This window comes from Neolamprologus multifasciatus, chromosome 3 (assembly GCF_963576455.1).
Source record: "Neolamprologus multifasciatus chromosome 3, fNeoMul1.2, whole genome shotgun sequence".
Lineage (NCBI taxonomy): Eukaryota > Metazoa > Chordata > Actinopteri > Cichliformes > Cichlidae > Neolamprologus > Neolamprologus multifasciatus.
Window position 1 is genome coordinate 40,802,315 of NC_140441.1, and position 17,839 is coordinate 40,820,153.

Genomic DNA, 17,839 nt, shown 5'->3' on the forward strand with positions numbered 1-17,839 from the left:
GCCGGAGGTTTCTTCCTCTTAAAATAGAGTTTTTCCTTCCCACTGTCGCCAAAGTGCTTGCTCATAGGGGGTCATATGACTGTTGGGTTTTTCTCTGTATCTATGAAGCGCCTTGAGGTTACTTTTGTTGTGATTTGGCGCTATATAAATAAAATTGAATTGAATTGAATTGAATTGAAATATGCAAATAGCTAAGAAATCAGGATGGGGTAAATCGTTTCTCACTGCACTTCTGTTAGGCGACTGAATAAAAACAAGTCAGCAGTCTGGCTATGAATGTCTTTAATGTTTCCCAGATCAGAATCACAGCATACAGTGTATAATAACTTCTAAAGTAAACAGAAATATCATCACCTCATTTATTTATATAATTTTACTTTACTTTTTTTAATAATCATCTTTTTTTTATTCCATTATTTAACATTTTTCTTCATCTCAAGTGTCGAGTTTCTGAGTTCAACAAAGAAAGTAGAAACAAGACAACAGGTGCAGAATTGCAATGGACACCAAGCTGAGGGTTTCTCTGTGGGTGTCACTGTCTCTGTGCACGTTTGACACTGTGGACGTGACACGGGATCATCCAATCATGAAGTTTTTCTTTGCTGACCGTTTTTGAGTGTTGAAATAAAATAAATCCAGCAGTTATACCACAGAAAGGACAAAGTGTTGCTCTAACAGCTGTTGAACACACACAGACTGTGATGTACTCCACACGTCACCCATCGCTCTGCACTTTTCGAGCATCCAACTGTTTTTCTGCTACATAACATCACTGCACGAGAAAAACAACGGACAGACAGACAGCACAGTGTGGCACGAGCAGGTCAGACCACCTGTGTGATCTCATGAGTCTGTGAGGATATGAGGCATCTTATGGTATCAAAGCCCTGGAGTCTGTCAAACATGGCTACATGTAAACACTGCTACATGTTAGGTGAGCTAACATTTAACTGACTGCACTTTTTTTCAGTCTCAGTTTAGGTCATTTATGTCCTTACTGCGAATCACTGAAAGGCAAAGCTGGCTTTTATCGCTCTGATGTTACGCACATCATGCAGCACAGATTCATCTCTGATCACAAGACTCATATTTCAAAATAAAAGCGAGCTAAGGCTTGAAAAGAGGACGACGATTTTATGACAATGGCAGAGAAAAGAGCAACGAAAGGATTTAAAACTTGATGAAAATGTTTTTTCTCACTGAAAACTAGCAAATCCTAATAAACAGCATGACTGGCCCTCTGCTGTGAGGGGGCTTCAGTGGAGATGACTTCTGCTACAGCGACCTTCCTGCTACAGGATGGTCACATGATAACGATCAACGTTATGACAAAAATAAAATAAATGTTGAAAAAACAAAGACAAAACTGATCGGTGGTAAGGATGAACTCATTTGAAACCTCAAATGTCCATTTTTTTCTTCTCATTACAAACTGCACCTGTTGTCTTTTGTCATCACAAAATAAGCATATCATTCATTCACTCCAAAACAAAAACAAAAAACAAAACATAAAATAAACAAGAAACTTAATATTTACAAATATTTTGTCTGTTTTTTTTCTTACACTTAAAAATGTACAGTTCTGATCTTCCAGATGTTTCGTCTCCATCCCATCTCCCAGTTTGGTATTTTCTTCTCTGTCCAGTGACCTCAGAGTGAGCGCTGAATGTGCCACAATGGCGCCCTCTAGTGTTAGCTTATAAAACAGACAAGGAGAAAGAACAGAGCCGAATGAAAGGACTCGTTTGTGTCCTCTCCTCTGCTGTAGCTGTGTGGTGCTGAGGTTAACTACACAACCCCTCGCCACCTCCTTATACACAGGAGTGAGTACAAAAGGGTTCGTACGGACGCATCAGCCGGCCGTCCTTCTGCTCGACACTGTTAGCTGAAAGATGATCGGATCATCCTCTGTCCTGTATTTAAGGCTGAGAGTCTTTGTCCAGTCTCTTTTCCACAGCTACTGTCCACAGCACTGATCCACCTGCAGCACAGCCCCAGTCAGTTGTTTTATGATTTACATTGTGCACGTTTCCCTTCCAGTGAGCTTACAAAACCTCTGACAGGAGAAGTCAGGCATGTGTTTCCCCCACCTCCCCTTTTAGGCAGTAATAAAATAGAAAACAAACAATCAAACAGGCTAAAGCTAGAGCACAAGCAAAGACAGCACCGGTGACTAAGTTCTCTCATACTGGACGTACGCTACCATGTGGGCTCAAACAGCAGCACATCAGCTCAGTTTACATACTGTTGACATCTTCATCAGAGGATCAGCAGGGAGCGCTGCTGAGCTGCAGTCGTCTCCACCAGAGTGACGGAGCAGGAATCACAAACAGCACAAACCCACCGTGTGGTTTCTACCCTGTTCAGGAGATCTGAGCCCCCATCCCCTTTTTTTCATGTTGCAGCTCTGCACTGCAGGCCCTGAACGCCTCCCGGTTACCCTCAGTGTGCTTAGAGTTTAATTTACAACCGACGAGCTCACAGATCATCTGCAGGCAGGTGAATGAACCCTTAATGTGAGGATAATAGCAGAGCTGAACTGAGGTCAGAAATAGTCAGGAACGGTGTCGACACAGTGAAGTCAGGTGTTTGGGAATTTGTCTGATTATCAGTTTGGGGGGGTCGGTGTTAAATAACAAAGGTGGTGTAGGATGGAGAGTGGAGGAGGGAGGGAGCGGTGATGATATGGAGGAAGGTGATTGGTTAAGCAGCAGGAAGGAGCTCATGCTGGAGTCTGAGTTTTTACTGTTGGCCTTTTTCTGCTTTTTGTTTATTGTTGTCTGACGCGGGCCCGTCTACGCTTGAGTGATGCAGATGTGATATCACACTCACACAGCGACAGCTGCTCCTACACACACACACACACACACACACACACACACGTACCAGACATAAGGGGGTCAGACAGGAGCAGCATCAGTCTCTGCTCTGTTTTGTTAATAACGTAGAAAAATAATTTTGTACAATCAAGCTACATCGACGGACGCTTTACCTCACGTACCCTAAAATAAAAAAGTAGTGACAGTAAGATGAAGGCTGCACATGACACCATGACAGAGTTCACAGCTGTTGCTTTGATTCTAACGTTTAAGACTTTTGGCATCGACTCCGTTTTAATAAATGAGTGCTGGGAGGCGTCGTTTGACTTCAGGAGCTCCTGCGATGCTCTTACTCTGCGGGAGAAAACCAAAAACCAAAAGTAGCAAACATGGAGCGATATGACTCGTTTAGATTTTGGGAAACGTGCATCGACAGGTACAGTGTCCTTTTCCCCGCCTCTTTAAAAATAATTCATGCATAGATCCCCCACTGAGAAAACCCTTTTATATACTTTCTCCTTTGTACACATTTTTATATAGAACTATATATAATATCATTTCTCTATATCTATATTTTCAGAAAAATTCTTTCCACACAATAAAAAACAACAATTAAACAAATGCGTCAAACAAAACAACAAAAAAAGAGAAGATGAAAGAAAGAAAATCACGACTGAGGCCAGTTTGGCACTTTGTCATGAGAACATGACAGAATTCTGTTAGTTGACGGTAAATAGCGATACTCTGTTTTTCTTTCGTTTTTCTTCTCCCTCGATGAGAAATGAAACACAGCAGTACTTACTTGGCACCTAAAAATGCTGGTAGAATGAAAGATATCAGTGTTTTCATAGTTATATGTTTAGTGTACGCCTCCCCCCTCCAAACTGCTCAGCAGATCGGGAATTTTTAGAGAAGAGCAGGAGGGAGGCGTGTCAAATGAGAGGAAGAGAGCAGTAATAAAACACGGATGTAGAAAAGAGAAGCATAATGTGCACATAACACACAGGAGATGGAAAAAGAGATGACGCCAACGTAAAAAAGAGAAAACAGCGAGGAGCGAGAGAGCATTCGTCCCTTTGACAAATGTTGGAGGTCTTGAGCCTGGAAACAGCAGACCGTCTATGAAAACAGTATCTTTGAAAGATCTGAGTCACCCACCCCACCCCCACCCCAAACTGCTCATCTGCTGCTGTACACTTCAGTTGCACCTCCACATGCCACCAGTGGAGGGAGCTGCCAAGTTTTACAGCACATGACGCAGCAGGTGTAGTTGCTTTTGGAGAAAGAAGAGAATAAGAGGACAGAACGAAGGCCCACGTCTAGAGGCCTCCCTTCCAGAGCGGTAGCAGAGCCAGTGTTCCTGGTCCCTAGGTGGCGCTGTGTCGGGCCTGTCCCTACTATACCCTGGTGGTGGAGTGGGGGTGGGGCAGGGTGTTGTTGTGGCCGGTGGAGGGGAATGTGTTGAAGGCGTGAAGAGGCTGCATGCTGGTGATGGTGCTGGGGATCATGGTGATGGTGTTTGGCGTCATCAGCGGCACGTCGTCGGGGGCGCGGCGCAGCGCCAGGGTGTAGTCGGGAGGGCAGGCAGGCCGCAAGATGTCGTGGGGCCTCAGGGGCTCCATGTCATGGTGAGCGTCGTGCTCCGAGTGCTTCATCTGCAGGGACATGATCTCCTCCTCCTGGCTGTGAGCCAGGTCGTTGGCGGGGCCGCCCCGCTGAGGGGACAGCCGGTGCCGGCGCATCTCGTGTCGCTTGTCACGCTTGTAGTAAAGGGCGGCGAAGGCCAGGATGTTGAGGAAGAGGAGCGACGCTCCAACTGCAACTGTCACGCTCAGTTCGGTGGAGTAGTCGCGGGTGTCTCCGGGAAAGAGGTCCTGGGGCGGGCGCTCTGAGCCCTCGGGCTCAGGATCTGACGGGAAGGTAGGGTAAGGATGACGAGTGGTTCGAGGAACGTTGTTTCTGGGCCTCATGGTGCCGGGGTCACGGCCTGCAGGGGAGCGCGTAGTGGTGGGAAAGAGCACATCGTGCAGGCTGTGAAGATGAGGGACTAATTCCAGCCAAAAGGCCACTTTGTTAGCTCTGTAGTTGTCTCTGACACGAGGCTTCAAACCAATGTGAAGGTACTGCTTGTCCTTCGAGTTGAACTTGGTCCAGATGACCTCCTCGAAGCGGTTGGGCTTGGTATGAATGAACTTGGTGTCCTGAGGGACGGGCAGGTTGGGGTCCCTGGTGGAGCATAAAGGTTAAACGTTTCAGTTCAAAGTTATATTCAGTCTCCATTATAAGTAACATGTGGCATCAATACACTGAATACAGACAGGAGGCCGATTCTCTGTGCAACCTTTAAACTATAGTGGGGCAAAAAAGTATTTAGTCAGCCACCGATTGTGCAAGTTCCCCCACTTAAAATGATGACAGAGGTCAGTAATTTGCACCAGAGGTACACTTCAACTGTGAGAGACAGAATGTGAAAAAAAAATCCATGAATTCACATGGTAGGATTTGTAAAGAATTTATTCGTAAATCAGGGTGGAAAATAAGTATTTGGTCACCTCAAACAAGGAAAATCCCTGGCTCTCACAGACCTGTAACGTCTTCTGTAAGAAGCTTTTCTGTCCCCCACTCGTTACCTGTATGAATGGCACCTGTTTGACCTCATCATCTGTATAAAAGACACCTGTCCACAGCCTCAACCAGTCAGACTCCAAACTCCGCCATGGCCAAGACCAAAGAGCTTTCAAGGACACCAGGAAAAGAATTGTAGACCTGCACCAGACTGGGAAGAGTGAATCTACAATAGGCAAGCAGCTTGGTGTGAAAAAATCAACTGTGGGAGCAATCATCAGAAAATGGAAGACATACAAGACCACTGATAATCTCCCTCGATCTGGGGCTCCACGCAAGATCTCATCCCGTGGGGTCAAAATGATCATGAGAACTGGTGAGCAAAGATCCCAGAACCACACGGGGGGACCTGGTGAATGACCTGCAGAGAGCTGGGACCAAAGTAACAAAGGTCACCATCAGTAACACACTACAACGGCAGGGAATCAAATCCCGCAGTGCCAGACGTGTTCCGCTGCTGAAGCCAGTGCATGTCCAGGCCCGTCTGAAGTTTGCCAGAGAGCACATGGATGATACAGCAGAGGATTGGGAGAATGTCATGTGGTCAGATGAAACCAAAGTAGAACTTTTTGGTATAAACTCAACTCGTCGTGTTTGGAGGAAGAAGAATACTGAGTTGCATCCCAAGAACACCATACCTACTGTGAAGCATGGGGGTGGAAACATCATGCTATGGGGCTGTTTTTCTGCCAAGGGGACAGGACGACTGATCCGTGTTAAGGACAGAATGAATGGGGCCAAGTATCGTGAGATTTTGAGCCAAAACCTCCTTCCATCAGTGAGAACTTTGAAGATGAAACGAGGCTGGGTCTTCCAACATGACAATGATCCAAAACACACCGCCCGGGCAACAAAGGAGTGGCTCCGTAAGAAGCATTTGAAAGTCCTGGAGTGGCCTAGCCAGTCTCCAGACCTCAACCCCATAGAAAATCTGTGGCGGGAGTTGAAAGTCCGTGTTGCTCGGCGACAGCCCCAAAACATCACTGCTCTTGAGAAGATCTGCATGGAGGAATGGGCCAAAATACCAGCTACTGTGTGTGCAAACCTGGTAAAGACCTATAGTAAACGTTTGACCTCTGTTATTGCCAACAAAGGTTATGTTACAAAGTATTGAGTTGTATTTTTGTTATTGACCAAATACTTATTTTCCACCCTGATTTACGAATAAATTCTTTACAAATCCTACCATGTGAATTCATGGATTTTTTTTTCACATTCTGTCTCTCACAGTTGAAGTGTACCTCTGGTGCAAATTACTGACCTCTGTCATCATTTTAAGTGGGGGAACTTGCACAATCGGTGGCTGACTAAATACTTTTTTGCCCCACTGTATCTAAGACCAACCGGCTGCTCTGGGATCTGGATGCTTTTGGTGAACCAGTATGTTCAATTTGTCAAAGCCACACGGGAATTAAACTAGCAACCCAGATTCAAGTATTCAAGATGACTAGAAGGCTATCAGACAACATACAGTAACGTGTACAGTTTACACTACTATGACATGAGGCCTACCCAGTCTTTGCGAAGTTAGTCCAGTAAGTCATGACCACAGCGCTCAGCATCACATCGTTCTTAGGAGAAGTTGCACGGGAACAGGTCCGTGGCACCGATCATCGGTACGCCGAACACGTAAGGTATCTCGTCTCCGTGCGCGGCGTCGGCCCACTCTGGCCGCGTCTCGGTCTGGCAATGGTGGTAGAACGTGTAAAAGTAAACTGGGGACTGAAACTCAGCATGGAGTTTGGCAGTGGCCACAGCTGGTGCCACCCACTGGTGGTCCGTAAACAGGGCCAACAGAGTCTTCCGCCGCATGTCGCCGTTGTCCCTGTCCGCCCAGTCTGTGTACATGAACTTAATGGTCTCCCTGAGGATGTCTTTGCCTGGTGAAGAAGCACAGGAGGGGACAAAAGGAGCGGGGAAGAAAGATAAAAGTGAAAAACTGCTAAGAGTAAAGTAACAGTAGTGCAAGACATTTTTTTAAGAGATCGGTCTGATCAAAAGATATGAAACCAAAGCACATGTTGGTGAGATGAACCAAGAGCCAGGAAGCGAGTGAAACATCTAGAGAGGAAAAAAAAACTCTTTCAGATAACAGAACGAGTGACAGGCAGCAGAGAGGAAGCATGACTGCATTATCCAAACATGTCTGTACTGTGACTTTGGTCCGGCTGTGAGGAGTTCGCAGGCCGATCTGTCAGAAACAACGACACTGAGATTGGGAGCCGACTACCTGGGGGATGATAGCATTACTGCCCACAGAGCCTCAAAGGCGCAGACACGCCGTGATGTGGATGAGTGGCTCTCTTTAGCACGCTTGTCTTGTTTGATGCACTTCACTGGGCTCACATGTTACTGATTCCATTCTTTACTCGCATGTTTTAAACGCTTAAAGCACTTTCACAGGTTTTTATATTCTTTTGAAAATTAATGTGAACTCAAGCTGTCAGAATTGTAATGTAAGCTTTGATAATTGTCAACATTTGTCATTTTGATGATTATCCGTTTATTTTAATGAATACAGCAAACAGAAAAAAAAACTAACAAATCAACAAACGCGGCTCCTAATAAGACAAAACCTGATGATGCTGCAAAATGCAGTTAAGTGAGAGGAGGCTGTAAAATGGAATAACTGAAAAAGTGGCAGTTTACAGAGGAGGCGTCCTCACCCTCTGGGTATCCGTAAAGGTTGTCAACAAAGTTGGAGATGGTGTAGTCGAATGCCGCAGCTGAGATGCCGTCGTTGTCCTCACTGTCGTCCACAAACTTGAGCCCCTCTCCCTGGTTCACTCCTATCAGGATGTCATAGTTTAGGAACTCCCCCTGGTGGAGAAAATAAGGAAGAACATGCTGAGTGCTGGAACAGAGCCTGTGTGCATCACAAGTCTAATAACAGGAAGTGCAGCTGAAACACAGCTTTGTGAATTGGCAGTGTTCTGTTTTCAATATGTTCATATGCTAATAACACAAATAAGTGTAAAGTGTATTTCTATTGTTATACATCAGAAAATTGTGAATCTTTTATTTTGACATCTGGATAGACAGGAAGGCTTTTATTTTGACATGTGCATAGACAGGAAGCAGGAAATGCAGAGAACAGTGGGAATAGCATGGCTACACCTTTGTAATCATTCATGTGGAATCCAAAGCAATCCTTCAAAGGAGTCCTTCAGAAAGCAATAGTCATAAGTTCTGTCAGTTCTTTGTATACTAAGCAATTAATAATAGGGTGTTTTGAGACATTATTTTGTACCTTCTTTGAAGTGCAGCTATAGGGTGTAGCTTCTGAGCTAATGATACAAGTGTACGCTCACCCACTACCTGCTTGTTTTTCTTTGTAGTAATATCAGTTTGCATATCTACAGTATACTTATTTCATAGTCTCCTGTGTAAGTGCCTGAATATATTTACCTGCTGATTATATGACAATCGATTAAGAGTTTTGTATTATGTGTTTCTCTAGTTTCACACCAGTTCAATGATGTCAGTTCAAGATGATTGCTATGTTTGGAGTCAGTACGCTCACCTTCCTGGCTCTTGAAAAGGAGTTTGGCTGGCTGTTTATCTATGTTCACACTCAGGGAGTTCAACACATAGAGAGAACAGTACAGTGAAAGACTATATTCGTCAGAGGGATTCTCCAGCATAGTTATGGATGCCAAAATGGACGACAAAGTGTCACCGGTCTCCAGGTCCAAGCGCACCTCTTCTTCAAAGCATTCAGTAGCCAGCGCCGCTGCAAAAGCCAGGGCTATCGCTGAAGCTGCACGCACCAGGGCCACATTTGCACAGAGGGAGCTCAAAATAAAAAAACAAAAGGCCAAGTTGGATTTAGAAAAGGCTACTCTTGAGGCAGATCTAGAAGCATTGGAACTTGAAAAAGCAGCTGCCGTTGCTGTTGCTGAGGTTTTAGAAGCAGCAGCAGCCATAGACTGTGATGATATACACAGCAACAGGAGTGGCATCTCACCTTTGTCCATAAAACAGCAAACCGAGGCATACCTCGAAGATCAAGCTCGAATCAGTTTTAAACCTGCCATAAAGTCCCATCTATGTTAAGAAAGCATCGCTGTCAACAAAACAAGAACTCCCAGAATTCAACGTAGAATATCACACTTTATCCACAAACCCTGGTTACTCACAGCTAAGTGAGCATCAGCCAACTACAGGACTACAGGACAGCAGCCATTCTCGCCTCAGTCCACTCCATTGAGCTCTCGCTATTTTTGTAAGGCATCTTCAGAACGCAGTCCACACATAAGGCATTCAGATACTTCTCAAAGGATCAGCATACAGCAAAACTCTCAGACTCCATCTACAGGCATGTTAGACTTTGCAAAGTATCTGGCACGCAGGGAATTAGTAACCACAGGTCTCACTAAATTTGATGATCAGCCAGAATGCTACAGAGCTTGGCAGTCATCCTTCCTCAGCGCCATTCAGGATTTGGAGCTGACAACCAGTGAAGAGTTAGATCTACTAGTAAAATGGCTTGGCAAGGAGTCATCAGAACATGTAAAAAGGATCCGTGCTGCTCATATCACTAACCCTGAAGCTGCGCTTAATTTGTCATGGTTGAGACTTCAAGAATGTTATGCAACCCCAGAAGTGATAGAGTGTGCTCTCTTTAAGCGACTGGACTGCTTCCCTCGCCTCATGTTGAAAGAAAACATAAAACTAAGGGAATTGAGTGACCTACTGATGGAGCTTTTGGCAGCCAAGGAAGATGGTTATCTACCAGGTCTTAGTTACTTGGATACTCCAAGAGGCATTAACCCCATTGTCGAAAAGCTGCCAGTGAACCTGCAAGAGAAATGCCCCATTTGCCTTTTTTGTGGATTTTGTGAACAGTGAAGCCAAGGCTAGAAACTATCCCAGTTTTGTTTTGACAAACAGCAGCCATTATTATAATCGAAATGAAAAACCCATGGCAAATCATGATGGTGGGAGAACTGCCATAGCCGTTCGAAAGACAAATGTGTCTACAGTAGCTAATCCAAGCTCCAGACATAGAGAGAGAGAGAGGCGCAAATGATCTTGCTAAGTACCCCACCCTCTGGAAAAATGTAGGGTCTTTAAAACGAAACCACTCATGGAACGGAAGAAGTTATTAAAGGACCATAGACGGTGCTTCAGGTGCTGCTCAGTTACTCATGTTGCGAGGGAATGTCACATGAACCTACAGTGCAATGAATGTGAGAGTGATAAGCACTGCACTGCTCTTCATCCGGAGACTATTCTCCCAGAAGTGTCGCCTCCTGCATCAGTGTCAGATACAGACCAGCGAAACAACTCCACAACAGAGGTAACCTCAAAGTGCACTGAAGTCTGTGGAGATGGTGTCCTTGAACGATCTTGCGCTAAGATCTGCCTGGTGCGAGTTTTCCCAAAGGGACAACGAGAGCGCTCAGTCAAGATGTATGTAATCCTTGATTACCAGAGCAATCGCTCGCTGGCCAAATCTGAGTTTTTCCAACTCTTTGGGATCAGTAGCAACCTTTCCCCGTACTTGCTGAAGACATGCGCTGGTACTACTGAGATGACAGGGAGAAAGGCAGTCAGGTTTCAGATTGAGGCTTTAGACAGTGAAGTGTGCTTAGACTTACCTCCACTCATTGAATGTAATGACATCATGACCAACAGGTCTGAAATCCCCTCACCAGAGGTTGCGCGTTCCCATGCCCACTTGATGCCCATAGTGCCTTACATTCCCGAGATAGACTATAAGACTAGTGTCCTGCCGAATGGACGTCCATCTTTCATGGTGCCATGTCAGAATGAAACATCTGTGAAAGAAAAGTTGGCGTATGGTGGGGAGCCAAGACCCGATATTTACCCTTCCCTGTCCAGTTATGGCTCCATCAACATGCCTGCTGAGGAAAAACTTGGGGTAAGCGTATTCACAAGACAGACATGTGATAACGAACCGGCTTTGTCGTTTGAAGACGAGAGCTTTCTGAACATCATGCAGAAGGAGTTCTGTCAGAATGAACAAAACAGCTGGGTTGCTCCTCTACCATTCAGGTTGCCCAGACCACACCTACCAAACAACCGTGCTCAAGCCTTGTCTCGTCTCCACTCTCTGGATCGCACATTGGGCAAAAATCCTAAAATGAAAGAGCAGTTCATTGCGTTCATGAAGAAGCTCTTCGAAAATGGGCACGCTGAGAAGGCACCTTCTCTCCAAGAACATGAAGAATGTTGGTATTTACCCATTTTTGGGGTCTACCACCCCCAAAAACCCGATCAAATACGTGTGGTATTTGACTCAAGCGCACAAGAAAGTGGCATTTCTCTTAACGGCCTCCTGCTCTCAGGTCCTGACCTAAATAACTCCCTGTTAGGAGTGCTGCTCAGGTTCAGAAAGGACATTGTTGCCGTGACAGCCGACATCCAACAGATGTTCTATGGTTTCATGGTGAGAGAGGACTACAGAAATTATCTAAGATTTCTTTGGCACAAAGATCATGACCTGACAAAGGAAGTAGGGGAATACCGCATGCGCGTGCATGTGTTCGGGAATAGCCTGTCACCTGCAGTCGCTATATATGGACTTCGAAGAGCTTACCAAGAGGGTGAGCACAAATACGGACCTGACACACGCCAGTTTGTGGAGAGACACTTCTTTCAAAAAAAAAAAAAAAAAAAAAAAGACACTTATGTGGACGACGGACTGATCTCTCTCTCGACAGAAGCAGAAGCTATTGACCTTCTCAAGTGCACTCAAGCATCACTGGCAGAATCTAATCTTAAACTGCATAAGATTGCCTCCAACAGTATCAAAGTGATGCGGGCTTTCACCCCTGAAGATCTGGCTACAGGTTTAAAAGACTTGGCGCTAAATGAGGAAGTTCTCCCAGCACAAAGAAGCCTTGGTCTGTAATGGAGGATAGATTCTGACACCTTCACATTCAAAGTTGCAGCTGACGATAAACCCTTCACTCGCCGAGGAGTGCTATCGACAGTTAACGGCCTCTTCGACCCACTGGGCTTGGCTGCTCCAGTGACTATCCGAGGATGAGCACTACTAAGGGAACTTTCAGCTGACATATGCGACTGGGATACAGAACTTCCCACAAACAAGTTAAATGAATGGGAAACATGGAGAAGATCACTACAGGATTTAAGTAATCTTCAGCTTCCTCGTGCCTATATACAACAGTCCCTCTCCACTGCTATGTATACTGAGCTGTGTGTATTTTCTGACGCCTCAAACTGGGCCATAGGAGCAGTAGCTTACCTGAAAGTCATCACTACAGACGGACAGTATCGAGTCGGCTTTGTACTTGGGAAAGCCAAGCTAGCTCCTAAACCAGAGCCCACAATCCTTCACCTGGAACTCTGTGGGGCAGTGCTGGCCGTCGAAGTGGCAGAACTAATCCTCAGGGAACTTGATCTTAAACCTGATACTGTGAAGGTTTTCTGTGACAGCAAGGTGGTTCTCGGATACATCCACAATGATTCTAAACGATTCTATGTGTATGTGCACAATCGTGTTCACTGAATTCGACAGACAACTTCTCCTCAGCAGTGGCACTACGTGCCAACAGATCAGAATCCAGCTGACCTAGCCACCAGATCGGTCAAAGCATCTTGGCTTGGAGAGACTATGTGGTTTACAGGTCCAGATTTTCTTCACAAGCCTCCTGTGGCTGAAACACATGAGCCCTTTGAGCTGGTGGAACCAGATGCAGATGTGGAGGTAAGACCACAGCTGACATCCTGTGCTACCCATATAACTATGAACTTGAAGTTGACTTCAAATAGGTTCCAACGCTTCTCCACCTGGAGGTCTTTACTGAGAGCAGTTGCCTTCTTGAGCCACCAGACTCAATCATTCAGTACCAATCCCCCAAATACATGTAGAGGATGGTATATGTGCAACAAACTTCATACTCCAGAAGAACTGACCATACTTGGGTTGGTCCAAAGGGACGCTTATCCAGAAGAGTATGTTGCACTGCAAGAGAATAGAGCAATTTCAAAGACAAGCACAATCCTCAAGCTAGACCCTTTCATGTGCAACGGTCTTTTACGGGTTGGTGGACGTCTGAAACACTCCACTGTTAGTCTTGGAATGAAAAATCCAATCATTCTCCCAAAACAGAATCATGTGACCAAATTGCTAGTGACCCATTACCATGAAAAGATAAAACATCAAGGACGACAGTTTACAGAAGGGGCAATCAGAGCGGAAGGCCTGTGGATTGTTGCTGACAAAAGGTCGATTAGCTCTGTAATCCATTCCTGTATTGTCTGCCGAAAGCTGAGAGGAAAACTGGAAGTCCAGAAAATGGCCGACCTTCCCCCAGAACGTCTGAGCATGTCTCCTCCCTTTACATATGTAGGGTTGGATGTTTTTGGTCCGTGGGAGGTAATCACCCGAAGAACTCTAGGTGGAGCAGCTCAGAGTAAGCGATGGGCGATCCTTTTCACATGCATGAGTACCAGGGCTGTGCATATAGAAGTCATTGAGTCCATGGACTCAAGTAGCTGCATCAATGCACTACGCAGACTTTTTGCTTTAAGAGGGCCTGTGAAGCAGCTGAGGTCAGACTGTGGTACAAACTTTGTTGGAGCATGTTCTGAATTAGGAATAAGACAAGATGATCAGAAGGGTGGCTGGCCTCTCCCTTAGAGATAGGGTGAGAAGTTCGGCCGTCCGGGAGGGGCTCAGAGTAGAGCCGCTGCTGCTCCACATCTAAAGGAGCCAGCTGAGGTGGTTCGGGCATCTGACAAGGATGCCCCCTGGGTGCCTCCTGGGTGAGGTGTTCCAGGCATGTCCCACCAGGAGGAGGCCCCGGGGCAGACCCAGGACACGCTGCAGAGATTATATCTCTCGGCTGGCCTGGGAACGCCTTGGTGTTCCCCCGGATAAGCTAGAGGAGGTGGCTGGGGAGAGGGAGGTCTGGGCCTCTTTGCTTAGGCTGCTGCCCCCGCGACCTGGCATCGGATAAAGCGGATGAAGATGGATGGATGGATGGATGGACAAGATGATCAGAGTCAATGCAAGATCCTGAGATACCTCTACGAACACGGCTGTACATGGGAGTTCAACCCTCCACATGCCTCGCATATGGGAGGTGTGTGGGAGCGCATGATTGGTGTAACCAGGAGGATACTGGACTCCATGTTGTCTCACGGTAAACACAGTTCCCTGACTCATGAAGTGCTCTGTACCTTGATGGCAGAGGTGTCTGCTATAATCAATGCAAGGCCATTGATCCCAGTCTCCCCCGATCCTTCTTCACCACTGCTGCTGACTCCCGCTATGATAGTAACGCAGAAACCTGGTGTACCACCTCCAGCTGGCGAGTTTGTTGGAAAAGAACTTTTGAAGTGCCAGTGGAGATGAGTAGAGGTACTTGCTGATGAATTCTGGACCCGATGGAGAAATGAATACCTACACACTCTGCAGCCAAGACGCAAGTGGCAAGTAGCATGTCGCAACTTACAAGTGGGTGATGTAGTTTTGCTCAAACAGAAGCAGTCATCTCGTAACGAGTGGCCAATGGGATTGGTCACTACCACCTTTCCAAGTAGTGATGGGAAGGTGCGCAAAGTGGAAGTCAGAACATCACAAGGTAAAGTAAAGACTTTCTCAAGGCCTATAAGTGATGTTATTTTGCTCTTATCAATAGAGAGTCAGAAGTCAACCAAAGACAGTTAAGCATGAAGTGGCATATTTGGAAATGCCAACCGGGGAGTGTTCTGCTTTCAATATGTTCATATGCTAATGACACAAATGTAAAGTGTATTTCTATTGTTATACATCGGAAAATTGTGAATCTTTATTTTGACATCTGGATAGACAGGAAAGCTTTTATTTTGACATGTGCATAGACAGGAAGCAGGAAATGCAGAGAACAGTGGGAAAAGCATGGCTACACCTTTGTAATCATTCATGTGGACTCCAGTCCAATCCCTGAATGTTCACACTCCCTGAGTATGAACACTCAAGGAGTTCAACACATAGAGAGAACAGTACCGGCAGCATTTCATTTACCAGTAAACAAAATAAAGATTAGCTGTTGCCATGAAATTCCTACTATAAACTGTAAATACTGCAATATATGCAGGGTTCATACACATTTTTAGGGTCAAATTCAAGCACTTTTTAAGCACATTCATGGTCAATTTTTCAAGCTTTTCCAGCACATTACCAAAAAAGAAGAAAGCATGTTTCACTTTGCATCACCTCAGTAAGACCTTGTAAAAATTTAAACAAATCATCTTAGGTCGATTTAAATGTCTTTTGTTCCCCTTTTGTTAAAAGAGCAGCACACAAAAATAGTGAAAAAGGAAACGGTTGCCTTACATACATATAGTGTACAAGATGTTTGTGACAATTAATTTCTTAATCGGCTGGACTAACCAATAGTCCACAACTAGGAAACACTGAAATTTTAAGTTAAGTTTGAAAACAGTTTAAAAAAAAATACCCCATTCCAAAATGTCTTGTGACAATCTCATTGGCTTAGGGAGTGATGATGTCATAGATCTTAAGAATCTTAAGTCCTTTGATGTTTTTCCTTAAGTAGGGGTGAGAAACAGCAAGTTTTAGTTCGTTTCAGCAGCATCTGTGTTTGCAGCCTACAAAACGTTCACCACAGAAACATTTGGAAAGCTCTTCGAAGTCATCGTATAGAAACTCCAACATGTTTCTAAGAAAAAAACAACCAATTCAAAAAGATTACGCCGCCTCTCCTTCCTGGCGTGGCCGGACAATTTCCCCAAATGGCGTCTCATCCTTCCAAAGGGCATTAGAGGAGAGTAGGAAGGAAAACTACCTTCTCCAGAAAAAAATGCAACAAATTGAAGAAGAGAAACTTCAACTGGAGGACAAGTGTAGACGAATGGAAGCCCAAAATAAAGAGCTGGAAGAAAGACAACAGCGCCAGCCGGACATAAAAATTATTAATGAGGGCTGGGGAATCAAGTTTGCTCAGACCCGAGAGCAGATTGTGCACCTCATTAAAGAAAACAGGCAAAAGAGTGCAGAACTAAAAGAAATGACCAACCAGCTCCAAGACAAGAAAACGATGACTGATAAGATACAATGGGATCTCCAATACATGGACCGAAAAAATCGGCTCCTCCAAAGACAGCTCCATGAAGCTGTGGAAGAAAAGAGTAAATTCCTCCAACAGAAGGAAGAGCAGGACAAAAACCAACGAGACATGCAGCACGAACTGAAGAGCATGCAGGAAAAATACCACATGCTAAAAGAAAGCCTGGATGAAACACTGCGCCAAAATAAAGACCTTCTTCAACAGAAAGAGCAACAGCAGGAAAGACTGAAAGAAGGAAAACGTATCGTCCAGGACTTTGAGTCTAAAAATCTAAAACTGCAAGAGTTTTGTAATCAGCTGGAGGACAAAGTAACTAAAGTGGAAGAAGAAAAGGACAAACTGGAGAAACGGTGCTCACAGATGCAGAAAAGGATCGATCAGATAGCGAGAAACAACTCCGAGCTCGTTAAGGGGATTTTGGTGGAATTCAATAACTTGAAGCGTGAAAACACTCAAATGCAGGTGCAAAAACAACAAGAAGACAAAATACATGAAGACCTGCAGCTCACGCTCCAAGAAATCAAGAAAAGAAACGAGCAGTTAGAAGACAAGCACAAAGAGGTCCAACAGAGAAATGCAGACATGCACAAGGACAAGCTGATACAGGAGGCAACATCCAAACAACTCAAAGACAAGCTTGAAGAACAACAAGCAACATTGGAAGAGGTGGAACAAAGATGTGAGAAACTTGAAAAGCAAAACGCAGAAACCATCGATGAGCTGAGAAATCTCATCCTGGAGAAAAAAGCGCTCGTGGAAAAGTGTATGAAAAAAAAGAAAAAATGGTTCCGCTTATTCCAGAGGAGAGACGCTACTGCTTCCTCACCTGATGTAGTCTCGTCTTGCTCCACCTCCGTTAACCCCCCCAACCAGTCCCGGCAGTTGACTGTCCCCTCCTGAGTCTGGTTCTGCCAGGAGGTTTCTGCCCGTTTAAAGGCAGTTTTTCCTTCCCCACTGTCGCCAAGTGCTTGCTCAGAGGGGATTGTTGGGGTTTTCTCTCCTCTGCCTTTTTTCTTCATTTACTTGTTTAACTTTTTTCATTATTACTTCATTTTACCTTTTTTCTTCATTTACTTGTTTAACTTTTTTCATTATTACTTCATTTTACCTTTTTTCTTCATTTACTTGTTTAACTTCTTTCATTATTACTTCATTTTACCTTGTTTCTTTATTTACTTGCTTATTTAACTTTTCTTTCAACACATCTAAATAATAAACCAATTAAATTTATCCTTTGAGTATTTTTCATCTCATCTTTACAGAATCTTTCCAAAACATTTTCAAACATTCAGATCTGTCTTTTATTTTGAACTAAACCAAAAAAAC

At 44.8% G+C, this 17,839-nt stretch overlaps 2 protein-coding genes across 2 annotated transcripts in view; one reads left to right on the forward strand and one right to left on the reverse strand.

Annotated features, from left to right (window-relative positions):
* Positions 1–265: 265 nt before the first annotated feature.
* nlgn2a (neuroligin 2a) overlaps positions 266–17,839 on the reverse strand; it is a 187,347-nt gene continuing 169,773 nt past the window's right edge. The window contains 4 exon segments of the mRNA XM_085136744.1: positions 266–5,045; positions 6,957–7,018; positions 7,020–7,324; positions 8,111–8,264. Coding sequence (XP_084992870.1) covers positions 4,217–5,045; positions 6,957–7,018; positions 7,020–7,324; positions 8,111–8,264 — 1,350 coding nt within the window. The 3' untranslated portion in view covers positions 266–4,216.
* Positions 15,029–17,743, forward strand: LOC146523210 (uncharacterized). The gene has a single exon (XM_085136754.1). It carries the CDS (start codon positions 16,100–16,102, stop codon positions 17,411–17,413), a length of 1,314 nt encoding a protein of 437 aa, XP_084992880.1. The 5' UTR covers positions 15,029–16,099; the 3' UTR covers positions 17,414–17,743.

Bases quoted from the DNA above. Each gene is read 5' to 3' on its own strand.
- LOC146523210 (XM_085136754.1), top strand. From the start codon at position 16,100: ATGTTTCTAAGAAAAAAACAACCAATTCAAAAAGATTACGCCGCCTCT.